General features: G+C 45.8%; 1 protein-coding gene across 1 annotated transcript; it reads right to left on the reverse strand.

The window, feature by feature from the left end:
* Positions 1–916: 916 nt before the first annotated feature.
* LOC131261516 (alpha-actinin, sarcomeric) lies at positions 917–18,709 on the reverse strand. The gene is made up of 11 exons (XM_058263572.1): positions 18,583–18,709; positions 17,748–18,167; positions 12,588–12,749; positions 6,155–6,409; positions 5,926–6,079; positions 5,633–5,718; positions 3,453–3,545; positions 2,851–3,380; positions 1,978–2,782; positions 1,577–1,906; positions 917–1,500 (listed from the first exon to the last, which is right to left on the reverse strand). Exons 2-11 carry the CDS (start codon positions 17,865–17,867, stop codon positions 1,342–1,344), a joined length of 2,694 nt encoding a protein of 897 aa, XP_058119555.1. The 5' UTR covers positions 17,868–18,167; positions 18,583–18,709; the 3' UTR covers positions 917–1,341.
* Between the last annotated feature and the right edge of the window lie 8,075 nt (positions 18,710–26,784).

The following is a 26,784-nucleotide window of genomic DNA, read 5'->3' on the forward strand; positions in this document are numbered from 1 at the left end:
CTAAATTGTACATAGAGAAGTAAAAAGTGAAGCAAGACGAACCATTGAATAAAACCGTGTTTTTACTGTGTTAGAAACATCAGATAGTAATGAAAAACATGCGTTTTGTAATCGATCACTAAAGGTAATTCGTGAAAGCGGCCCTTTAAAATAAAAGAAATAAATGAGAAGCTCCTTTTTAAACAGGTTAAAAGTATCTGAATATCCAGAACAAGCATACAAAGTGGACCACAACCCTAGATCCCTTTTCTCCCCCTACCCCTAGCCAAGCCAAAAGGAGAAATAACCAAATCATAATGAAAGAGGAAAACTGTTGCACACTTTGGTTTGTTAGAATTGTGTTGTAAGGTTTAGTTGTTGTTGTTGTTTTTTTTTGTATATTTTTGTGTTGTTCTTTGTCCTTTTTTTGTGTGTTTCTTTTTATTATATAAATAAGAGTTCCAAAGAATTCATCAATTGATGTTTTTTGTTTCTTCTTCTTGTTTGTTTGTCGACGATCACCCATCGATCTCTCCTTCCCTATCCCTCTCTCGTCATCACTATCATCATTATCATCATCTTGTTGAAGAAAAAAGAAAATAATAATAATAATAGTAATAATCGTAATCATAATCGTAATAAATATGCAATAAAATAAAATGGTTTCTCATTCATTATCTCTTCGTCGGGTGATTAGGGTTCGCGCACTGCTTGTTGTTTTTGTTCTCATTTTTTCTCCCCCTGTTCCGATTGTCTCCATATAGTGGTGTTCTTCGCAGCTCCCGTTGCCAGTTTGTTCCTTAAGTGCACTATTCCCCCCTCCTTTTCATTCCATATCTGTATCTTGTATGACTTTGCTCGATTTGGCCGCGCTCACTCGCCATTTCTCCCACACTCGATCATTCTTTCTTTCGATTTTATTGACTCTCTCTCTCTATCGCGAGGATGATCTTTCTTTTACTACCACCAAACAAAACGAAGGTAAAATGAAAAATTAAAAAGATCCTAAACACAAATCCACGCCAACCGGTAGCGACCGACCCTGCGCCCCGAATAATGGCTGCGTGATAATGGCGAATTGTTTTTTTTTTTTCTTTTTGGGGATTGGTTGCTTTCCATCAACATCCTTGCGGAACATCTCTCGTAATGACGTTAGAAATAATAATAATTAAAAAAAAAACGGCAATAAAAACAGGAGGTGAATCAACCGTTGTTGGCCCCGGCAGGGACATGCATTCGTAACGTATCGCAACGTATCATGTCGTCAGTATAGTAATGTTGTTGCAGCTGCCAGTCCCGGCGCTAGTGCGCCACCGCAAACGCGTGTCGTGCGGTCATCAACCTCGTCGACGGCATCGACTTTTAGAGGTCACTCTCACCGTACAGCGCCGTACTGAAGGACATGTAGTCCAGTGCTCCGGGGATGGCGTTCGGGCCCTTGTACGGTGGCATTCTTTGGATGCAGTATTCCGCCTGATCCGGTGGCAGCTCACGGCGCAGCTCATCGGGAAGAATGTAAGGCTGATGGAGGGAGAAGGGAGGTCGATTAAACACAAGTCTCGGTGGTAAACCTTACTCTGTGGTGGCTACTACTTACCCTGTCGGATGCCAAAATTCTGAACGAGTCGATAACCTGTTCCGCCGTATCGGTGTCGGTGCTTTCTCGCGTCATGAAGTCGAGGAACGCATCGAACTGCACATAACCGGATGAGTTCGGGTCGACCACGGCCAGGATGCGCTGGAAGTCCATGTCGCCCTGCTTGTCCTTGCCGATCGAGTAGCCGAGCGAAACCAGGCACGATTTGAACTCCTCCGGCGCCAGCCGGCCAGTTCGGTTCTTGTCGAAGTGGTTGAAGCTCGAGCGGAACTCGGTCAGCTGCTCCTGTGTAATACCCTTCGAGTCGCGGGTCAGAATCTGATTCTCCACCTAGAGAGGAAAAATTTGAAAAATAATTTAACCAGGTGTTTACCTCGTAACCATGGTAACGGATCTCTTACCTCGTTGATATTTCTGTTGATCGACGTCAGCAGCTGTTCCCAGCCAACGCGGAGCGTCTCCATCGTGTAGTGCGTGTAACGGTTCTCGAAGATCATCGACTCCTGGACGGACTGGTGGATCTTCTCCAGCTCCTCGATGCTGGGCTTGTACGCGTACACCGCCTGCTCGTACTCCTTCAGACGGTGCAGCTGCTCCTCGAGCGAGCCCGAGATGCCCATACCGATGGCCGTCACGGCGTCCATCTGCCGCTCGATCCACGGTCCGACGGCGTTCGCCTTCTCGGCGAACTGGCGACGCAGCATCTCGTTGTTCTGCTGCTTGCGCAGTTCGTTCGCCAGCGTCTGGTCGCGCTGCGGCACCAGGGCTCGCACCTCCGACCACTTCCGGCTGATCAGATCGGCCGACAGGGTGGTGTAGGGGTTAACCAGACCACCGGGCACCTGTTCCTGCTTAACGATCGCTTCGGCGTCACGCACCAGCCCGATGATGACATTGAACTCCTTGTCCGCCTCGCCGAGCGTTGCCTTGAACTGATCGTGGGCCTGGATCAGGCCCTGGATCTCCTCCATCGTGTGCACGATGAACATGTCCACGAGATCCTCGCGGGCTCCATCGAGCCAGTTGTTGAACGGTGCCGCACGCTTGGCAAACTCCAGGTGCAGCAGATCGATTTTCTCAAGGATGCGCTCGGCCTCATCCAGTCCCTGGCAGCGGCGCTGGGTAAGCACGCCCAGGCGATCCCACTGGTCGCAGATGCGCTGACAGCGAGCATTCACCGAAGCGCAATCGTGATACTCCAGAGTGCTGTAAACAAAATGGATACCGATCGTTAAAACCACAGCTACGCGATGGCCACTGAAGATTCTACTCACTTCAGCTCCTGCGCGATCGCCGCAATCTGCTCGACGCGATCCTGGTGTGCGGCCAAATCCGACTCGAACGCTTCGTGCTTCTTCTTCAGCGCCTTCAGCTCGTTCAGCTTGCAGTTGCGGAAGTCCTGCGACTGCAGCATCTCCTCCTTGCCCTTGGTCCAGTCCTCGTGCGTGTCGGCCTTGTGCTTGAACTTCTGCGCCAGATGTTCCAGGCGCTCCAGGCGCATCGTTTCGGCCAGCAGCCACTCTTCGAACGACTTCTCGGCGTGCTCGAGGCCCTTCCAGGCGTTGGTGATGTCCGACACCATCTTGCCCTCGGTCGGCATGTACGCCGGGCGATTCGACAGACGCAGCTTAGTCTGCAGCGTGTTGAAGTTCGTCTCCAACTTCGCCTTCTGCTCAACGCGTGGCGGCTTGTGCTTGCGGCGGTACGTTCTGTACTCCTCCAGCTTCTTCTGCACGCCGGCTAGCGTGCTGTCCGATTGTCTCGAGTTGAGCCACGGCATCGTACGGCGGATCCATTCCAAAAGCTAGTAAAATAAAACAGGATCCCAGTTCATCACACCATCGACTATGGACGTCGCACGATGCAAAATACTTACATCGCTGGCCAATCGCTCGTACTCCTCCATGAGTCGTTCATTCTCCTGGTTGACCTTCAGCACCTTGCAGATACGGTTGGCAGCGGTCTCAGCCTAGAGTTATCGTATCGAAAGAAATTAAAACCGCGATTAGAATTCCCAAACAACATCTTTTACGCAATAGCTAATTTACGTAATTTGAAATTTCTCTAAAAAGTTTCCTGATCATAGCGTACAGTTTTTCCACGGTGGAACTATTTTACAAATCATAGCGCGTGTTGTTGCCAACATTATCAATACAAACTTAAGGATTTACATTAGCTTTACACCGAGAGATGGTAAAATTGGTTGAACACATAAGGATTTTGAAATCATTTGTAATTAAACACCTCAAGTTATCATGTTCTATCTAACTTTTCCAAAGTGCTGTGTTTAATAAATCCTATAAACTAGAAAAGTTCTATTCAACCATATGAAAATTGAACATTAAATTTTTCTTGTGACAATTTGGCTTTATCCGGAAAATTTAAATGTGCGCTCTAGTCCTTAAAATACTATTACTATATAAACAGTAACACAAAAAGCCCTGCAGTTTGTTAAGTATATTCCATCAAAGAAGAAAACAACACAAACAAACTTATTGCCCGAGGCAGGGACAAATCTGTAATAAAATTGACAAAATTATAACACATTTACTTAACAACATATACAGAAACCCCTATCAAGCGTTATAAAAATGTGCTTTTAGCAAAAACATAAACCATAAAACAAAATATCTTTTGACAACAAAATAAATTGAATCAAAAAGCACAATCGAAACTTTAAAAAAACATCTCAAAACACATAAAAAAATAGCTGAGCCGTACGCTGGCGCTAGTATATGATGGAAAAAATGTGTGTCTTAAAACAAATATTGCAGTTTAAGAAATAGTAACAACAGACCTTTTGGGCCCCGCTGAAGCAATGGTAGTAAGATGAAACGTATGTCATAACGGCGCGTTCATCGGGCATGGCGGTGTTTTGTAAGTCTAGATTTGTCGTATGAGGGTGTCGCGCAGGTGTGTGTCGTGGCGTTTGTTGATTTCGTGTTTTTTTAAATATATTTTTTATGTGTGTGCGAGTGTAATTGTTGGCAGACAATGAGACAAGGCACAGCGCGCGCGCGGGTGAAAGCAATAGGAGAGAAAGAAAAAAAAAGAAAAAAAAGAGAAAAAGAAAAAATACACTCACAACAACGGTTTACAACAAGAACACTTAAAAACAATGGCTGGAACTAGGGCATGTAACAAACGCAATTCCCTACCCAACGCAGTCGAGTGGTAAGTAGGTTCGGTTACTGGTAGTAAGATTAAAACACATTTCTCGCTTATGACTATGGTTAGCACTGAATGAACAATCTGAAATAACAAACAATTCGGGTTCAAATTTGTGGTTAAGTTATTCAACAGCTTCCACCAATCGGTCGGCAATCGGCGGACGCAGTTTTTCCTTCAGATGACCTGTAAAAATAGACTTAAGCCCGGAGGAACAAACAAGACGAGAGAAAAAAAAACCCCGATGGACCGCAAACAACGGCTTGACGCTACGAGCAACAACCGTTGCCGATTCTAGTGGTGTTGTTGCCTCCACGCGCGCTTTTTTGCAATGACGCCCGTAAAGCATCCCATTGATGAGTGATTGTTACGAAGGTGTAGAATGTCTGTCAGTTTTCGGAGGAAAGATGTGTCATGCTGACGTCTGAGAAGTATCGTTTTTAGAAGAGAGGCTTATTGTGCTTGATTTTTGTAGCTCACATTTTCTAGCTTGTTCTGTGTGTCAAGGTGGTCTAAAAAGATGTATGGTTCGACGGAAATTGGTCAGTAGGTTCACTTGCGTCGTAGCAACACCTCTCCGCAAGTGTTACACAATCTAAGCAGATAGCAGCAACAACACCACCGGCGCCATCAGGTTGTACCATATGGTCTACTTTTCCCGGACAAAACCGATCACGATAACGGGTTAGTAGTTTTTAGGAAACATCATACAAACTCGAACAAACACGAAATTCGCAACAGGAGAACCATTCGTTAGACGAGACAAAAGACGCATACAACGGGAAAAACATCAAGACCGCACGCTTTTGGGTTACTCTTTTAGGCGGTAGGCCAACAACAACGCTTAGCAGGCACTAATCGGTATGGCTTGAAGCATTCGTATCCAACCTGCTGTGCTCCCTGGAAGGCGTGGTAGTAGCACGACACGTACGTCATGATGGCACGCTCATCTGGCTTCGGCGTGTTGATCAGATCTAGATAATGGCGTAGGCAAAGAAATACCACATATGTATTATCACCATCACCAGCGGAACATTAAACGGTTATGGTTGGGCTAGTAGTGGTCGGCCCACTAGAAATGCTTTGTGACACATGTCACTGTCAATCGTACGGGACCGCAGAATGTAACCATTCCCGGCGCAGACATTGGCCAGCAGATCATCTTCGACCGTGCAACTTACCGTCGGGGTCAAGCATTCGTGGAATGTCGAGATACTTCTCAGCGACATCGAACGCCGTGTTGAGATTCTCCAGCGGATTGTCCTTCGACAGTTTGGAGTAATCGATCAGATCGGGTCTATGGCGATGGATAAGGGCGCAGAAGGCAAGACCATCCTGTTGAGTGAAAGGCGAGAAAAGGGAGAAATAAATACCCGTCTAGCACACTCGATGAAATAGTATCATCCATACCTTGAAGCTAAGGTGGAAGTTCTGCACGTTGACGTTCTTGTACGGGGCGGTCTTACGCTGGCACCAAAGCAGCAGACCCTCCTTGGCGGTCATCTCCTCCACCGAGATGTCCTGGATGGCGAATCGCAGGATGATGGTCCAGATCATACCGAGGGTCATCTTCAGGTTGCCGTCGACGATTTCCTCCGCACCGATCGACACCAGCTTCACGCCCTTCGACGCGATAAAGTCCAGTGCCTTGTTGACGTTGGCGATCTGCGAAGGGCAAAAGGGAAAATGCATTAAGAAACATTAATCTTCAAATCAGATTTATGAAGCGCCAAATTGAAACAGGTTTAAGAAGTTTACTTCAAATCCTATATCATTCTACTTTTCCGGTTTAAATCCACAAAATATTACCTAATTATTTACGTGATCAGTCGGGAATGTAGATGATTTTCGGAGGAAACAAAATAGCCATTTCCCGGATCAATTTCCAATAACAATAATCAACGCGTACACCGCATGTTTCACCTTCCCCCCCGGTCACCGAGAGCGGGGTTCAATAAATCGAACCCAGGTTTTCCTTGTCGATCGCAATAGTGGCGGGACAAAAATAGCATCGATTACGAAACCGGATCGTGCCAGATTGCCTAACTTTGGCGCAGGCATTGATGCAACTGTTGTGGTGCAGCGTGTGGATTCGTAAGTTTTGAGACACCTCGGGAGTTACGAAACGCGATCGGTTCCTTCGCTCCCGTGACCGGGCATATTTATTGGGATTGCATTACACGCTAGACGTTAAGGATGTGCGCTGGCATTTGCGGTTGAAACCCGGCGATCGAAGCATCACAGGAGCTTCCATTTTGTTGTGCAGCAAGCAAGACTGTCAAAGCTAGGCTCACGGGCCTTCGCCCGCCGATTTTGTGTGCCACCTCCCAAACACCGCCGATCGGCTGCAAACTTGCCGGAACCGGCGTTGGCGCAGCATTGCGGTAAACCGACGAAAGGGCAACACGATAAGATTGAATGTCTACCTATGGCGGTCCAACGGGGTTGCGTTGGAATGCGCGACAGCTCGACGTGACGCCCCAGAGAGAGGGAAAACCATCACCAGGGATATCGGGTTTGCCACCGGTCTCTCCTGAGGCCAGCCGCCGGAAAGTGGTTCATGCGCATTTGTTCCCGCGCAAACCGATTACTACCCTTCACGCACAGGGCACACAGACACACACACACACATACACACACACACATACACACACAAACATTGTGTTCATTGGGAGAATGTGCCGTCGGTCCGTTTACATTGGCGATTCTTTCGCGCGATGAAATCAGAACCCAAAAATGTCTCACCCAACGAACCCCCCCAAAGACACCCCACACGCCGTCTTTATTGCCGTCCGCAACGGAAGGGAAAGAAAGTGATCGGCCATCGGGAAAGCATAATACCAGGTCGTCCGGTCGTTTCCCGACCCCGTTCCGCTGTGGCTGTTTGTGTTGCCGCCCATCCAACCGGTCCCACCATCTCATTATTAAGCCAACAAAACAGGTGGATGATTCAGAAGTCTTAAAATATTCGCTGCTTGCCAGCACGGCGCAGCATTTCGCGCTTCTTCGGTCGTCGTGCTCTGGTAGGGCCGCCGCCAGAAACGGTGCTCACTTTTCATCAATGGTGCACAGGACGGTTGATGCTGTCTCACCACGCGCGTCTAGGCAGGGAGCTTGGTGTCGGAGACGACCGGGCGGGGGTTGAACGGCCGTCAGGTCAAATTAAAATGTAGTTTGACGAATCATAAGGTTATATTTATCGTGGTATAAACATCAAAACATAAGGTTCCCATAACCCATAACATGATCTTAGGATGGCGGAAATTAATCAAAATCACAGTTTCTTTATTCTCCGAACATGTTAATTACAAGTCATATACACATCCTGACATAATTATGTACTTGATCAATTATATCATAACCCAAGATCTATAAAATTGGTTCGTATCAAAAATAAAACCTTGTAGGATTCGTTTATAAAAAGGTATGCCATAAGAAAGCATGCATTTTTAATTTAAAATAAACAATTGATATTTATCGTAGTTCGACCTTCATAAGCCGAGAGGAGGAAATTCATAGAGGAATACAATGAAATTTTATTGATTTTTATTTTAATATTTTTCCAATGAACTGTAATTGCACTCAGAAGATAAATAAGAATTATGAAATTAAACCGTTTAAGACTTATAATTTAAATGATACACAACACCATTTTACGATTCACGGAATGGGATAACTCTAAAGTGAGTGAAAAAAGATTTTAGAATACTAGGTAAAAAGGCCCGGTTACACGGGCCCATGTTGATGAAAGAAGTGGCATCAAAATCTAGTAAAATTGCGATAGATCCAAGAAAAACGTTGTTTTACTCAAAGCTTCATCCCGGTTAGAAGATTCAAGTTGTATCATACTGAGAGTGGGTAATACTTCTGCAGGGTTTTCTGGTATGCTATTAGCCCAATGGTGGGCTTATGACATGACCATGGCCCAATAATTGAGAATAAATCCCCGATTTTATTCTTAAAATTCTTAGCCCGGTTAGACGGGCCAATATTTTGGAGAGAATTTGTATTTAACTCAAGTGAATTAATAATAAATAATATTATCCTTTTGTATTAAAAGACTCAGCCCGGGTTGAAGTTTCAGCCGCTCTATCAAACTGTGAGAGGCTAATCCAAATCCCGGTTATTCTGATATGATATTGGCTCAGCGGCTGACTTATGACATGCTCATGGCTGAAAGATAATGAAATATTTAACGGGCCAGAAAAGGTACTTTTGGTCACTAAAGGCTTTACTTGAGGAATGTGTTTTACATTGACGGGGTATAATAATTTCTTAACTATCATCAAGCCAATTCTAGTCAAAGAAAAATTACAGGGACAATACCCGTCATTTTCCAAGCATCAATAATTGAATAATGAGTCGGTCCCGGCTTTTCTACCTACTAAATACGGTGCCCGGGTAATATAGGTTTATTGCAAAAGAAATTTTTAGATTTCGCATAATTTAAAACTCCATTATCTATCAAATTAAAATATCTCCTTTGCCCGTTGTTCCAATTGTTCAAAGGGGTTGTTTTAAACATAGAATAACATACAAAGAGTGAGAAACGCCAATGGTTTTGTTTTCGTTTGGAAGAGGACACTCTTCTTCATTTATCTTGCCCGGCTTATCTGATAACATATCCTACTTTCAATGAAGGATACGTTTTCGATTCCTACTGATTTCGTACATGTTAAAAATGTTGCAGTATAAGTACGATTATCTTACTACGTATAAGTATCAGACCATTGCAGTTTAAAATTAAGTGTGCACAGTCAGACCATTGCATGTTTAAATACCGTTCCTAATTAAGGTTGAAAAAATGTTTGTACAGAAAATTCAAGGAAAAACTTGGTCATCTTTAAAATCCTGCTAGACATATGATATTCGCCAATGGTTTGCTACATGCCGTTGTTCATTAAATGGTAACAATCAAATCTTATGAACTGAAAAGCAAAGACAACTAACTTAAGTAGAAAAACTACATTTGCTTCAAAATGTCTACCAAAATCACCTTTCGTTATTGTGTGAAGTTCCAGGCCACTGTGAATTATGTTTCTGTTGTTAGGTGTGTCTCAGGAAATGCAGAAATTGATCGCATATTACGTAAACTCGAAAAAGACCACTTACCTACAGCACGTTATTTGTAATTTGTGTGCAGCTGTGTTTATATGGGTTTTGTTTTGTGCGTATGCTTTGCTTGTTTTTGTTTCAACCTGTACGTAACACCGTGCGTTTCGCGTATCTGCTAATGTCCTGTTCCACATTTTAATGGAAATTTTTCTTTGTTATTTTTTCCTGTTTTTTGTTTCAAGCAGCGAGAAAAACCATGCGAGTAAATTTTCTTAAACTCATGTTAAAAAATATATTTCTGATATGGTGTAACCCTGGAACGCATGTTCAATTTAACGCCATTCATAAATCTCGTGACTGGAGCTGCGTAATGGTATTCTTTTCCATTTACAAATTTTTAAACCGTTTCGGTAAACCGGTTCACCCTCTCCTCCCAGGTCAGTAGATTTCCCCAGGCGAGATAGTTTACTTAGTAAAAATGATTGCTATAGCGATCCTTCCATTTCTCCTCAAGAGGTGTGTGGTTTCTATAGCGATCCTTTGATTTCCCCTCAAGCGAGCCTGTTGCTAAGGCAATCAGTGCAATGCAATGGGATGAGCGTTTGGTGTGGTCCCATACAAAAGTAAGGTTTTGCATCACTTTTGGTGCATCACCTCATCCAAGTAGTGGAGTCACCCTAAAGCATCACCCCGAAAACCTTACATTTACGATTATTTAATATATAATGCAGAATCATATTTAATTTTTATCAATTGGATTGATTTTATTCGATAAATAGCTTACGCCGATGAATCAGTCGCCGAGTTCATCGTCAAAATAAGTCTGATTTTATCGGAAAAATCACTCAACTCGATTTGCCCTTCAAATCAAAATTACTAGTAATGTGTTTTTTTAACTTCAAATGTTATTATTTACTACGAAATTATTCAAATTATTTTTAAATGCAATGAAATCATGCCAGAAAAACATCGCCTGTTATTTTCCCCCTCGTTCTACAGCCTAAATATTTTTGTCATCCTTGGCACCAGTAAAAAAACGCGAAAAACGACCAAAAGGAAAGACCTTCCGTTTCAATCAGAAGCTGCCAAATAAAATCTGCCAAAGCAAGGGGAGCAACAAGTGGTGCGCGTTCTTGAAGGTGTTTGTTGCTGTGTGTGGTCCTAAAATCTGTCAACCGTGCGCTAATGAGTCAGGTAACGAAAGTTTCATTGAACAAAAATGTCCTACCACCTCCGCTTTCTGGCGCCTTTCAGTAGCACGTGCCAAGCAGCATCCAGCAGAGGTAGCCAGTTGGAAACCCTTGAATTCGAATCCCAGAGCATGGGATGGAAGTGCGCCGGGGGGGGGGAAATATTTGTTCGTAGTAATTTTCCCATTTGGCCCCCATTCCCTCGTCGGGCCACTTTTGGATGCATTCCAAGACACGAATGATTTATTAGATTATAACATTGACCGTACCTGTCCGCTGCCGCTGTGCTACCTTTATGCTGTGCACGATCGCAAGGATCCAAAATGGGGGAGTTGTCCCTGTTGCCCCATCTCTCGTACTCGAACATAGCGAGAAATGGGTTGCAGGTGGGATGGATGGTGCCATGGCCCAAATAAGCAACACCTTCGGTCCATTAGACTCGTGTGTGCGAGTGTCTGTGCTTGGTCGCACACCGTCGTCAGCTGTCCACACAGCTTTCGCCATGTGCGCGTGGGCACACAACACACACCCCGCCCATCGGTTCTGAACCTCCCCGAAGTGAGCGAAGGTGAATCCGACGACGGTGAAACCCGGCCACAGATCTCTCGCAAGGGCCACATGTTCACCCGGCTGAACTGAAACACCGCCCAGTTGAACGACGACCTTGGCCGCCCTGTTCACCTGTCAATCGGTTTGCTAGTTCAGCTGCGATTCTAGCTGAAGTCTAAGGTGCTGTCAAGGTAGCTTAGGGAAAACCCTTACGTACTCTTCCACACGTACACACACACGCGTGACATGGATGACGTAGGAACAGGCAGCACCGATTCACACCAAGGAGCTCTCCTGTCGTGCGATACAAGCAGTATCTCCTTTGCCTTGCCAGGTCTGATTCACTTGCTTCCACAGAAATGGATGATAAGCGAATGACGGGTGGTTCGGTAATCAATCAAAACGACGAACCAGCAGTTGAACCGCACCATCGTAAGAGATATTGGACCAATTTGTTGCACATTAACACCAGATAACCTCATTGGGTGATTGCCTGGCTTGCAGTAATAAATATTCACGTTCAATGTTGATAACCTGCTGACTGTAGATCTCAATCGAACGTGAGCTCCAACACAACGGTAGGTTTTTTTTTACATTCGGACTATGACATTCAAATATATTGACGTCAAACTGTTTACTTGTTGTTTGCTCTACAGTTTTTCCTTTATCACAATCAGATGTAAAGGTTAACAGTGCAGTCCCGCTACATGAAAAGAATTTTGTGAAAGTAATTTTTCATACAGACGTTGCGAAAACTGCGCCATCGTAACACTTCGCATCCACTCAGGTTTGTTTGATAAATCGGCCTAAGCACCTACCGGACAGTTGCGTCTCAGGGCGGCTTAAAATACACTTTTTTCGGCGAAGCCCTACGCAACGGCGGGACATTTATCACCGACGACAGTTATTTATTAACGGCCCCGACGCAAAGCCAGCCGAAGATGCATTACAGATCCTCCCGGTGTCGTAAATCATATAGCGTAGAACAAATGGGTGGCCTGTCGTTTCGGATCAGTGCATTCTGGTCCTCCGGCATACTGTTCACCTACCTTATGGAAACGCATCTTGCCGCGGTCGGGCTTTGGCAGGGTTTCTCCGGAGATGACCTCCAGCAGGAGCATGAGTTTGAGTCCGTTACGAAAATCATCCTCGATGTTGTCGATCGAGGTACCGGCTTTGCGCAGATGGCTGTTGCACCAGGCGGTGAAGGTCTGCATCGAGAGAGGGAGAAAGAGGAGAAATGGGATGAGAATAGTTGTTAGAGAAAACACATTGTACTGAAAAGCAAGTTTTAATTAGGACCAACACTTGTTTGCGGTTAATTTCCTGCATAGATTAAGATATTTTCCATTGCTAATTGTTCATACTTCTATCACTTCTTCATAAATGCTTCGCTCTTGGTATCGTTTGTGGGCTACATCGGATCGGGTGATGACCAGTTCGTCGCTTCTCCCAAAGGCCCCCCAAAAGGTAAGGCGACCACCAAGCAGAAACCAACAAGCAGGTTCCGCTAGCGAGCGGAAATCGAGGACGACCGAAACACGGTGGCGACGACAGCGCGCGAGATGAGAGATGGCAATGGGAAAATCTGGCGTGCGAGATGGCCGAAAAATTACGGCATATTTTTCGCCTGTCCCCACCACCCGGGGGCCCATTCCACCCCTCGGACACGGGGGGTTCTCCGTGGTCCAAGTTCGTTTTGAAAACTTGTCGGTTCTATAAATACTGAACGCATGCTTTGCCCCACCATGAAACGCTGGTCGCGCGCCGTATGGACGTCGAACATTTTCTGGGATTGTAATTTTCCCGCCTTCCCTCCGTTGGTCTTGCGTTCATGGGCGAGTCCGTTTTCCATACACCACCCGGCGCTTCTGCTGATCCCGAGAGGGTGGGGGGGTGGGTGGAAAACGAATCCCCAAATATCCGTTAACACCCACCTAAATTTTCACAGCAGCCTCCAATCCAGCGGCCGGCTTCCGTGCAGGGTCAATCCGAAGCGCCGACGCAAGCCGACGACGATGATGCCCCAAACCGCTCGGGGATTCCGCAACCGTTCGGCTCATCATCGCCCATCGCGTGCTCCACCAAAGCGCTCCAAAATGGGGTGGTTTGTCCGTGGAAAAAGTGCTAAAAATACGTACGAAAATCTCACACCCCGGAGATGTTGTGCCGGTACAGCGTGCAACAACCTGGACGGAGCGCTTTTGCTTTCTATTTTTCAGAAGCACCGAACGATCACTTCCAATGACCGTTGTGTAATGGGGAATGATGTTGGGGAGTGTGGAGCGACTGTTTGCAAGCAAATTGAAACCGTCATCTCCATGCCTACTAATTACAAAACTTAAAGAGTCTGGACACAGGAGAACCTTAGTAATAGGTATAAGATCTTTGTGACTGTGAAAAATGTCTACGCTTAAGTCAATCTCATATCCAGGTCGGACAGGTGGTGATTTTGGATTCCCCAATGTCAAAATGTGTTCCGTACGCACACAGTATCCCTTCGATCTCTTTCCCTTTTCTCATTCTGTTCCCGCCTGACAAATCGCAAGAAACTCTACCAATCCTTCGTACGGCAGAGTAAAAGTATGAAGCTGTCTGGGTAATACTGTGTCTTCTTATGCTGCAAAATGCTTGGCAGGACAGCACATAGGGGAACCGCTGGGTCTCGTGGCTACAAGAAGAGCACACCCTCACACACGATCTCGCCGCCATCGGGCGACTAGTGGATATGTATATTGGTGGATATTTTTAGCCACCACGAGCTACGGTGTGTGCAGAGTACGCAAATAGCACGCAAAAGGACGCACCAGCGCCTGCGCAGCTACGCTACCTTAAGCGTGAGCGAAGCTACCTACCAGTAGGAAATTAATGCTCAACCACCGACAAGCCCCATGCGCATAGTGAAGAGGAAAAATCGCTCCTTGAAATACTAACTGTCACCGTGTCTCTCGCTCTCGTTAAGAGACTGGAAGAAATCCCAAAGGGGGGATAATTGTTGCCCACATTCTATTGCACATATCATAATCTAGCCCTCGCCTAGCAGAGAGATATGGTACGCGAGCCAAACAATGCATGTTCCTACCCTCAGGCTAATGTCGAACAAGGTGCTTTCCTACAAAATCCTTCCATTAGGCCGAAGTCGGGCGAATGATCGTCAACCACAGTTCAACAACTTGCAGTGTATTCGTGCGTGATATTTTCCTTCGCATGTTGATCTCTTGGTTTGGGTTTTTTCCTTTTTTTTTTTCTTTTGCTTTACTTGCCCGCCTTGCTCACGCCTTCCTCTGGCCTACGCTCGGTGTTGTGCTGCTTCATAGTCTAATTTTAGTTGTCCTTAACCACATTTTCTCAGGGGTGGTAAAACTCACCCCACCCCGCCACAAGGCACACTCACACACTTCTCTGCCCCGCGTGTCCCACCATTGGATGTTGCAAGTGCGCCCGCTTCCGTCCTCGGGGAACGGGGTGCGTCTAGGAACGGTTTAAGTAGTCGTCACCGTCGTCGTCGTTGTCGCTTCGTAACCCGTTATCCAATTCTCGTGAACGATTACTTCACTTACCACCATCCAGCCATGAAGTCAAGAATATGGAGTGAGAAAGAGAGAGAGAGAACAGACAAAACCCCCGCCTGTCGCACGAAATGTTGATCGATTCCGATAGTTTATACAGAAAGAAGAAAAGCACAACAATACTCTCAAGAGAAAAGAGGTTAAATGGCGTCAAACACCAGCGAGGCGCCAGCATACATCAGCTCCCAATCTTCAACCCCCGCTGACCCCTAATTATACTTCACCCGCGCACGATAAGACCCTCGCATTTTCGCGATGGCATCGATGGCGAGACACGACCGCGAGATGCCACGGTCTGCACCGTGCAGTAAATTGAGCCCTTCTTCTGCTTCGACGGGGGCCGAATTTAATTGCCCCCCTCTCTCGAGCGGGCCAAACAACCACGAGACGGCACTAATGCCAGCGATCACACGGCGCGAGAGCAGGGTAAAGCCCCGCAGCATCGTCGGCAAGCGTTACCATCCACCCGGCGGCGACGGAAGAATGTACCGACCACCAGTGCAATTGCAATATTTGCACCAAAGTATTTGCCAAAAAGTGCATCTACATTCCGCGCCGGGCACGCCCGTTTCCGATAAAACGTATAAGGTTCAGTATCTGAGACCTGGTCGCGCTTATCTCCCAGCAAATAAGCAAACTGATCGCAAATAATCGATACTCGAGCCAATATTTGGTCTGTATTTGCTATTAGAGATGGAAAAATTAAACAATATTTTTGAAATATATATTGAACGGAATTTAACAAAAGTACTTAGAGCTCTTAATTCAGGACTTCATGGTTTATTTCCAAATAGACGAATCAAAAATCTAGATTGAACTATGAGATTCTTCTAAGCAGTAATTCGCCTTGGCCAACATGTTTGTTTTTATAAAACAATTTTCTAAAACCTAAAAATCTCAAACAACTCAAAGTACACCAAAACCTGATACTGATGGAGGCGCACAGTACTTTTCAACTCTGGTACTGTAACCTACGGGATGGCGCCATTCTTGCGCTTGCGTACACATAACAAAACTTTTTCTTTCGTTTTAAAACGGTGGCCAAGAAAAATCTGTTCGCCCCCGAAAAGTAAAAAAAAAAAATACCCCACCCCAAGGAGCGAACCTTCGTCTCGGCGGCAGGACGCGAAAGGAAGGAAAATGGCACGTCACGACCCGGGGGGGCGGCGGGGGGAGATAGGAAAGAGGCGGGTTGTGTTTTTTTGCTTACTACAAAACAAAAAGAAAAGGCAGTCAACGGCGCACGCAACGCACGGCGATCGTACGGGAAGAAGCCGCGATTCGCAGCCCCTCAACACGCAGCTCTAATGTTAACGGCGCTTTCGAAAATAGATCGCGGTCCTTCCGAAACCGACCGAAGTGGAGCAAGCAGCGGTAGCAGTGACAAGAACGTGTACCGTGAAGTGGTGTTCCGCCCGCGGCAAACGGGGAAATGGACGAGGCCATTCCCAATCGATCGTTTAGACTGCAACGCACCGCCACCATCGCTTCGTTTGGACGGTGTTTATCCAGTTCCTTCTCTTCAAAAAAAAAAAAAAACAGAAAGTCATAAATATATTGCCCACTGCCCGGTGGTACGCACGTTCCGATTGATTTATGATCATTTGACAGTCGCCTCTTCCGAAGTCTATGGCATGTCTACTTTACCGGGCAGAATTCAATCTTTGCTCCTCCACCGATGTTGGGATTAGAGAGTCTTGAAATAAAATGTCCACCGTGCGTGTCTAGGTTGAAAGACATTTGTTTTGATGTTGAATTGGACCTTTATTCTTGTAAAGTTTGAATTCCAACACAAGAACGTGACGGGGGCACAAACAAGCCGTATAGGAGAAGGCAGCTCTTTGTGTGCATCTCCCTAGGTACTTCAAGAAATTTGGGGAAATCTCAGAACTTCAACTGCGATATAAAGATTGAGGTTTGGATAGAGGATCTAGCAGTAGAATCATCTAACTGAACCATCCCAGATCAACAATATTGCAGAAGCAAACAAAGAAACAATGGATGAACGTTTCGCTTTTGTAGCACACAACCTTGGATCGAGTCTACTCGGAATTCATCAGGTTGCGGGTGTCCTCCGCCAAGTCAAAATCACAAGCCCAGATACGCAAGGCCCAAACGCACAGAACGCGAAGCGCAACAATGTCACGGACCTCGGAGATGAAGCACGAGCGGACGGACATCGGGGTGGAGGAATGTGTGCGTTACATCACACATTCGTGAAAGTGTTGTTGGCAGAAATAGCCGTGGATCGCAGCTTTTCACCCTGCACGAACCGCACGGCGGAACGGACGTTCAGCGGCAGGTGTGTGCCTGTGTCGGAATGTTGAGGAGTTGCATCCGCATATCCAGCGTGGAGTCTCCGGAATTTGCTTATTCGATGACGCAGCGCGTTCCCAGAAGACGACGTATGACGATTCATTCGCGATGTTGCGAATGTTGGCGGGACTCTAGGATTTCTGCTACCCTCTTTGCGTCATCAACTATCACCGTCACCACCAGAGCCCGACGTCATCACGCTGATGATCGCCATCAACACCTGAGGAGGTTGACCCTGAACTGAAGGGCTCATCCCCTGCTGATCGCCCCACGCGAACGATCCTCGCGTTCGGCGACCATAGGACACCTTTCCGCCCCACTCACCTTTTTCTGCTGCTTCTCCCAGGCCGGATCGAGGAGTCCCTCCCGCTCCCATTCCTCCTCCTGCTCCATGTACCCCCCGTCGTCGCCGTACTGGCCGACGTATCCGCCGTTCTCCATCATTTCGGTTGGGGTATCGCTGGGGATTCCTGTTTTCTTCCTCGGGCTGGATCACTCCGCTCGCTCGCTTGCTCGCTCGCTCGCTATATGGCACACGCCGCACACACGTCCGTCGTCCGACAAGCACTGGCACTCGCTATCGTGCACACTAGCCAACTGAACTAGACAACACTAGGGCCACCTCGGACTTTTCCACACACTTTCACCCGCTCTCTACTTCTCTCTTTTTCTCTCTTCCGTTTGGTCTAGAGAAAACTCGATCCTCCGCTCGCAAGCCGAGGATTTTCCTTTAACCTATTGGGCCTTGGGTGTGAAAATGGGGAGACAAAAACAAAATTGTTCACTGAACACTCAACTGAAACTCCCGATATCTTCTCTCTGTCTCTCACGTGATCATTTTCCCGATGATTTTCCCCATCTCTCTGACTCTCTCCCTCTCTCTCTTTCTCTCACTCTCTCTCTCTCTCTCTCTCTCACACACACACACACACACACACACACACACACACACACACACACACACATACACATCACATCAGTCTCTCTATGGTTCTCTCGGGACCTCCTGACACCGTTCGACGAACGGCAGGCGGAGATCCTGACAGAACCGATGGACGGTGTATAACGCTCCGTATGTTTTTTTAACGGGGTGGGGCACGTCGTTTTCCTTTTTTCTACCTCGGAAAACCCCTCTCCTCGCCAACGAGCAACAACATACCGCCGCAATGTTCACCGAGAAGTGTCAGAGAATTTTGGGGCGCAGGCGCGCGAGCGCACGACAACGGAACAATCACTATCCGCAGCATCCGATCGCAGCTGCGATCTTCTCGCGCGCGTTTCGCATGAATACGTAACATCTCGGATCTCGGTTCGTCCTGGTACCGGTGGTCGCGATCAGTAGTAGTTGGCCGAAGCTGTAGCACACCATTTTTCGCACAGTCCAATCGTTCCTCGGCGATCACCACAGTTTCAGGAATTACAATTACCGAAGTCCATTTATCGATAAAAGGACTAAGCAATGGATTAAAACCTCAAGTATTACACCAGAATTAACCGATAAAATCGGTTAGATATATAGAATGAAACAGCTTCGATAGACCATATTTTTTTAGATCACTTTAATGGGTGTTGCCAGTTTGCTTATTATGTAACACGGCCCGAAAACCTTTAGCACAAATTAAGGGACTGAATCCACGAACAAAATCTGGACAATGTAATACTAAACGTACACAACTGTTTTCCAATATGGTAAACCAGAAATAAATATGTTTCGAAACACTAAAAGAACGACCACCTGATTTGTGTTGACCCGCCAACGAAAAGAAACTCAGAGCCTTGCAAAAGGAAAGTTGCATACACGGTCTCATCTATCAGAAGAAAATCAGATTTTCTATATATACACCTCATACTCTTGGTTACCAATTCACTTTAAACGGTTTGTCAACGTAAATAACGATTTAAGGATATTTGATCAAGCATTGGTCTAGTCTGTAGTACCCAAAAAATGGCGAACTCTTGGGCACGATTGCCTGAAAAGTCACCGGTTAGTCACTAGGATGCCATCTTCCAATGAATCGGCACAATTTATCTGTGAACTTAATCTATTTTATCCTATGAAGCAGCAGCTTCCCAAACTCGGAAAGGACACTTTACGGTGCGTTAAGCTGGGGGAGGATATGAAGATGATTTTCGTTCGCGTTCGGACCGATCGCGTTGGTGGCAAACCCAAAACTAAGGCCCGCGGTCGCGTTCCGTTGGCCGCCGAGCGGACGAACAGGTTCCGTTCGGGTCGGGGGTTTTAGCGTTGGCTTTTTTTTCCCGTTTGCCGCTGATGGTGCGCATACGCACTGGCGATGCCCGGTAGCGAGTCATCGGGTCCTCCACTGGCCACAAACTACACGCTCCAAAGCATTGATGCACACCACCACTCAAATCCACTCCGGACGGTCCGTAACCTCCTCTTTCCATCCTTTCCCTTGCGTTCTGTCCTTGCGCAATAGTTAAGGGAAATTCACTTCTTACAATCTGGAAAAAGAAACACAGTTCACCTAACACGGTGGACAGATAAGCTTGACGCAGTACACACACACACACACACAACCCGACCGCGCCAAGAACGTTCTACCTTCACGTGTCGGAAACACGGACCAACAGCAACGTACGAACGATCGAACGGAACTGACTCGCGCGGGCGCGTTACGAATAGAAGCCAAGGCGCTGTACAGATCGTTAGTAGAAGACAACAACGCGATCGAGTGGTGCAGACGCGGTAGGGGGAAAAGGCAAAAACCACGTGCACCGCTGCACCTTCGATTGATTAAACTTCCAACCATACCGGAAGATCGGAATGGCGAAAGAAACGCACAAGCGAAGCAAGATAAAGAAGCCCCCCTATCACCGGCGATGACTGGATTCCGATATGCAATAACCGCCGTAAAAACCGCAGCATTACGCACCCATCGCATCGGAAGCGTAGCCTAGTTTAATCATTGAACAAACAGACGAAAAATAAATACTGCAAACGCATGATTTTGATGGCGTACGCGTCCGGCGAAGGAATGTTGGGCTGTTTTCTTATGCGGGCAAACAACAACCAACAAACATTGGGGAGAAAAAAAGAAGAGGGAGGGAGGGGGGGGGGGGGGACAAAACTGCTGAGTGGTATACAAAGGCCAATGTTCAAACAAACACGTTTGTCACCTGGTTGGCAGCTTCGGTTCGGGCGCGGAACGTTCCGGCACACCAATTAGCGGGGCATTCAAAACGACATGCAGATCAAATAACGCACACTTAATGGAGCAGCATGTTCGTCTGCACCAAGCAACGCGGTCCGCTACCCTTCTCTCTGGGGCAAATGCACAAGAACGCGCGGACCAATGCGGCGCCGATGTACGTACGCACGCACGCACGAACCCACCGACTGTGGGTGAGCTATTTTTGTGCGGGTGGGCGAAAAAGAAGATCCTTGGAGCCGGGTCGCGCGAGCCGAGGATCGCTGGTCGGAGGGGTTGTTTAAATCCAAGCGCCGCAAACGCTTACTGTTCTATTTGATGCATCACTCGGAAAGTTGTCCAACCGTCCAATGACAATCGGTCCGGTCGCGTGCTGGTTGTACATGAGTTTGGCGGTACGTTGCTAGATAATTAATGTCAGCATGAAAGCACAGTCATCTGGAAAGAAAGAGTCAGTTCGGGACATAACCACCGAATAGGATTCTCACTTAAAGTCAACCGAACTGTAATATACAGCGGTCGACTTATCCACGACCGTTGCAGGATTGTTAGTATACGGCTTACATATTCGGTATAAAAATATACTTCCATGTTTAAGCCTCGAATTAAAGTGTTTAGTGCATTAACTGAGGTAGATTAATGGTAAATAGGGGTTGGATGAGTTACGCGAGCGATCGTAAGCTGTTTTATACCGAGCATTTTTAGCCTAAGACGCGGATGTAGCGACTAGCACTTGCTTAGCAAGTAAATGCTACATTGTACCGGATATTTTTATTTGCCAAAATTCAACTACTTCTGTTCGATCATGCGTGTCGCCGCAAGTAAAGCATTTTATGGATTCTATACTCCAATGCTAGAAAATAATGTCAGTGTTTCCTACATTTTACTGTAAAACGTTGATCGTTTTGCACTCGCATTGAATACACACGAGCACACATTGCAAATCCAAACCTCAGCACAAACGTGCGTTGTTCCACTTCGCTGCCACAGCTATTTGTTTTTCCACACGCATTTCCAAACATACGCGCACCGAAATCGATGACGCGTATAATCCCTATCAATTGTTCATAGGAGATGCTGCCTCCAGCCCGTGTTCCACGAGTCCCGTGCACATTTCGGGAACTATCTGCTGCCCTTCCTTGTGCGTTTGATTTTTTTTTTTGCCAGCACACAATCGTTCAATCGACTACGCTCGAGCAAAAATTCATCGACGTTCGGTTGGGCATGTTCAGTCGGAATCCGACCCAACGTCTAATGGATTTCTCACGTTTTGCCTTCCGCCTCCTTTTGCCACGGGAATCGAACACGTAATCTCCCGCCGACGCGCGGTGTGCTGCAAAAGATAATTGAATGAATTGCGCTAATTAGCGATGCCGGCCGCGCGAAGGATGTTGTTTTGTAGGAAATGAGGGAATTTTGATTTGCCAACGAAAGTGCGGTACGAATCGCGATCGTGCCCAGCTTTCATACGCCTGTGATGGTGTGTTTGGGATCATAATTAGAGACGTACGGTGGGGATTGTTATAGTGAGATTAATTAATGCATCAAAGTGAGGAATGGAACAACTCGAAGAACTACTGTTGGCAGGAACAGTGAACATGTGTTATCAGTTAAGCACACTAGAACATGCAAAAGAAACGAAAACAAAAATTAGAACATGAAATGGAAAAAACATCATAAGATCGAAGTGTGCATTGCATTGATCAAATGCATTGATCTGCGGGACATGGAGCTTCGAAAGAATATTGATTATCTTCTTGACATGAAGCGTACAACCTGATCGACACCTTTTGGAGGAGATAAAATCTCAACCTGGACGCAAATGCCCATAAGATAATGACCATAAATCGTATGTCAAGTGCAAAACCATCGTGTGGCTCATATTTGAATACAAGTTCATATGCAAATGATTCATTCACCGGAAACGGAAACTCGTTCAAGCTGAATACGGTGCCAAGCGCCAAGCATTTCGTGTTCGGAGAACGCCAAACACACTTACGACTACACAGATTGCATCGTTCGTAATGTTGTTTATTGCGCTGCATTATTAAGAAATTAGCCAACCGAAGGATTAGATAAGACCACCCAATCCGTTCGTGTGTAAGGGCCACTTGACATTCCGCCTGTTGACGGGGAAAAGGTATGACTGGATCGGATATAATTCTTTTTGTTTTCCGCCGTCAGCTGCATTCTAAATTCCGATAACATACAAAGAAGAAATAACACACTGTGTAACATGGCAAGTGTATGACTAATCAACGGCTTCATTTGAGGTCACTTGCTCAAGGATCGCTGAAGCGATACCGTACGCCCCCTAGTCGCCCATTGATGACCCTCAATGTCTTGGAAACGTAGGACGCTTCTGGCTCGAACATTTTCTCCGTCAGCGAGTCCGTGAGAGAAAATATCGCGAACGGAAAAACGGTTCCCTTTGGCAGAAAAATTACAAACACACAAAAACAAAACAAAACAGCAAATCAGAACCGGTGTAAAAATATACTTTTTCTGAAATGTGTTTTCATACATATTTTTCTCTCCCTTTTTCTTTATTTTTATCTGGGCCACTTTTCGAGGACATGTGCGACCGGCGATGTGTTTCGCACTGCCAACTATTTGCCAACGGGCTGATAGTGGTGTTGGTTGGGCCGTGGTCGGCAAGATTAAGCAACGGTTAAGGCAAAGCTGCAACGCCGAGCAGAGGTAGTATGTGGTGCCACACCCGATGGACATATGGATTGGGACAGATAAAAATAGATCTCGAAATGATCAGTCGGTCGCTATCGTGAGGCGTGTGTCCTCCAACGGTTCTTGTCATAATTTTGTCCCACCGTACCGGGTTGGTGGAATCATGGACGGAGCAAGTGCCTAGATGTGTCCATTTTGAAGCGTTCCTTTTTTTCTGTGTCCTTCGCAAATCCTGTCATCGATCACGCTGATCGAAGTGGATTAAATTTCTCCAAACATAAATGATCACATAACAGTACCCTCTACAGTTGAGAGCACAGCCGTTGATGTTCGGACAGATGTGTCGTCCTACCTTACCTTCCCCCAAATCCGACTTTTTGGACGGTTGAAAAATTATGAATTCATGCTATGGAACTCTAGATTGGGGAGGGACGAAAAATCCCCAAAAACGCTCCCCAACGCCGGCAACCCTAGCACACCACTTTTAATGCACTATTTTTAGGCACTGATTTCTTTCTTTACTGGTTCGCAAAAATAGAACATCTTCTCACGGTGGATACTTTATGGGATTATTTATAGGACACGGTTGCGGGACCCGCGCATCATCAACGTATGTATGTACGCAAGCAAACGACCGCGAATGAAAAATGTTGAGCAACAGTAGGGGGAGCCGAAAAAAACTACGCCCAAACCAAACAAAAATAAAAACAACCACCAACTAAACAATCTGGCACCGAAAGCTATCCGCTGGGCGAACAAGGCAAGGGGTCTTTTTCAAGGCAAATCGTCCATCCGCCCACCCATCCTGCACTTGGTTTTTCCAACGCGGTCCTATGGACAACCGGCGAGATGAATGTTAAGTGCGTGACGAGAAAAGTGTATAAAAAACATTTTGAATGAGTTTAAATAACACTCCTCTTCCAACAATTAGAATAAAAAATATTCACGAATCGAATTCAAAAGCACCTTTACTACTACTCTGTGTCATATTCTAGGAACATTTCAACTAGCTAACTATTTGTTTCTTCAAAAATACCATGTCCATTGCAAGGTGGTTCATGTACTTTGTGGCCAAAAGGTAAATATTTTGTTGTGGATTGGAAAGTCAGAAACGATGGCAATCCTTTGGCATCGAGTTATGCGTGGGGTTTGGGGTTTGAACAAAACTGTAAGAAAACACATTGCACATAGCACCCCATCGAACCCCTATCCCACGGGATTTTCGCCCCATTGGGTAGCAGGATAAACACGGCGAAGGCAGTGGGTGGAGGAGAAGGGAGAAAGCATTAGAAAGGGGAAATACGACCGCTATGAAGAACGACGAACCTGAAACCTGTCGCGTACGTCTAGCGGAGTGATAAACCGGTACCGGAAGAAACGACACGGAATGTAAAGCTAACAGGATCGACTAGTTGAGGTGGGAGATCGTCGTATCGAGATGCAGCCAACCCAGTCCCAATGTGTGTGATTCCAATCTTTTTCTCTTTCTTTGTTGATTTAATTTATAAACTTGCAGCTGAACCAATTCAGTGAACCGTTAGACGGCTTGGAATGGGTAGGGGAAAGTGGCCTTAAAAACCCCCACAGCAGAAGAGTGTCGTGCAAAAATTTGCGTATTTCTATCAAAACAATCCATACCGGGTAGTCGTGGCACGTCGCTAGAACGCGCAGGAACAAATGACCGATATGGCATCAGCAAATGGCGTCAACCTCGATCAAAATGCAAAACGCGGTCGCGAAAATTTTCGCCAGAACATTCGCGCTTCCTTTGCATCAAAGTTGGCAGAATTTCTTGTGGTGGCGCTTGAAATAGTGGTGCTTTTTCATTTTATTTATAATTTGCCACCCGACATCTGCGTTGACGATGTTTGTGTTGTCGGTTTCGTTGCGTAGGCATTTTCAAAACAAAATATGCGACGCCGCCTGTCTGGGCAATTAGGGAAACGGGCAGCGTTTGTTTGGCGGGGGGATATGCCAAAAACAAAGCAATTCCAGACGAAGAATAAATGCAACACACAGACACAATGTTGATCAAGCACGCATTTTTTTCTGTACAGAACAAACCGCGGCATCATTTCGATCGCGCGAATAAAGAGGTCGATGTGCGAAATTTCTCTTTGCAGCGTTTTTATCTTTTTTTTCTCCTCCATTTGTGCTGCTGACTGCAATTTTGCTGCAACGGTTAACTGCAGCGCGGTGCCCGGTTTCGTGTCCCCTCGCAAACCGCTTCCCCCTACCCCACGGTAGGCCTATCAGACGACTCCGACTTCGCAAAACCACTTCGACCCACAGACCCCCGTTGCGCATCAAGCTCGCGGAGCACGGTTCTTCAAGTGACTCACGACAATAATACGCGACGAACTTCACTTTACCACTAACAGATCGGGAGTCCTTACCGGCCAACGTACGATAACACAATAAGCACAATAACAATTGACGCAAACGACGCACGCACGACGGACGGATAGTGTCTTGGAAGCATACAATCCAGTCACTTTTCAACGCTATTTCACTTCTAAAAAACGCGTATATTTACAGATCAGTTTCTGTGGGCGCAGAGTGTTCAGCCCTTCAATAAAAGGTCTTTTCAAAACACACACCTTTGTCTAACAAAAGATTTTTCCGTCTTTTCTAGTTTTGAGAAATTTAATTGTGAGGAAAAAAAATAAAATAACCTAGGTTTTGACAGCTGTCATGCCTCAATAAGATTATTCTTACAAAGCTATGCTGTATTACTTCACTGAAGCCACCTTGGCTTTATTTAATCTATCGTATTTTATAACATTTCTTCATAAATTAAACTGATCAAATGATTTATTGGAAATATTCTCCATAGTATTGACCACATCAAAAACATATCTCCAGTTATGCCCCACAAAATACATATTGTAGCTTTTACTATGCGAAAAGCTTAATGAAACCATATTTTTTAAATCTGTTATACTACGTGAGAATCATAGCCACTGTTATACGTGCTATCACTATAGTGAGACAATTCAAAGTGAAATCGTTAATTGTTAACGGTAATGATCGAAATTAACATTTCTTCCTTGTTGGATTCCAAATCAGTGCGTCATGAAGCAAAGTGCTTAATCGTATGAATAGAACGTTGGTGGATTCTATCTTATGATACATCTGAGTTAATAAATAAACAACACCTTCCTTGTGATGAAATAATGTAAATTTTAATCTTTCGAAAGCATGGCCCTGAGTAGCACCGCTGGTATCTAAACATTTGGTTCGATAGACGTCTTTTGACTAGAGTTGTTGTCGAATACTGATATCATAACTATGGTAAGTATTTTTTCCTCTTCATCACCACTTACAGCGATGACTAGATTGTTTACATAAAATGTTAACTATCTTATGACGCGATGATTTAAATTTGGGTAAAAGTAACAGTTTTCGAACCACTAGTGTATTGTGCATACTTTCTACTTCTAAGTTTGCAGCGTTGAAATTATATAGTAGTTCCTAAAAAGTAAACTGTTAGCTGAATTCGA

The sequence above is a fragment of the Anopheles coustani genome, chromosome 3, assembly GCF_943734705.1.
Source record: "Anopheles coustani chromosome 3, idAnoCousDA_361_x.2, whole genome shotgun sequence".
In the NCBI taxonomy this organism is placed as follows: Eukaryota; Metazoa; Arthropoda; class Insecta; order Diptera; family Culicidae; genus Anopheles; species Anopheles coustani.

Bases quoted from the DNA above. Each gene is read 5' to 3' on its own strand.
- LOC131261516 (XM_058263572.1), bottom strand. From the start codon at position 17,867: ATGATGGAGAACGGCGGATACGTCGGCCAGTACGGCGACGACGGGGGG. The intron at 5,719-5,925 runs GTAAGTTGCACG...GCCATTATCTAG, and splicing joins ACGAATGCTTGACCCCGACG to ATCTGATCAACACGCCGAAG. The intron at 3,381-3,452 runs GTAAGTATTTTG...TTATTTTACTAG, and splicing joins ACGAGCGATTGGCCAGCGAT to CTTTTGGAATGGATCCGCCG.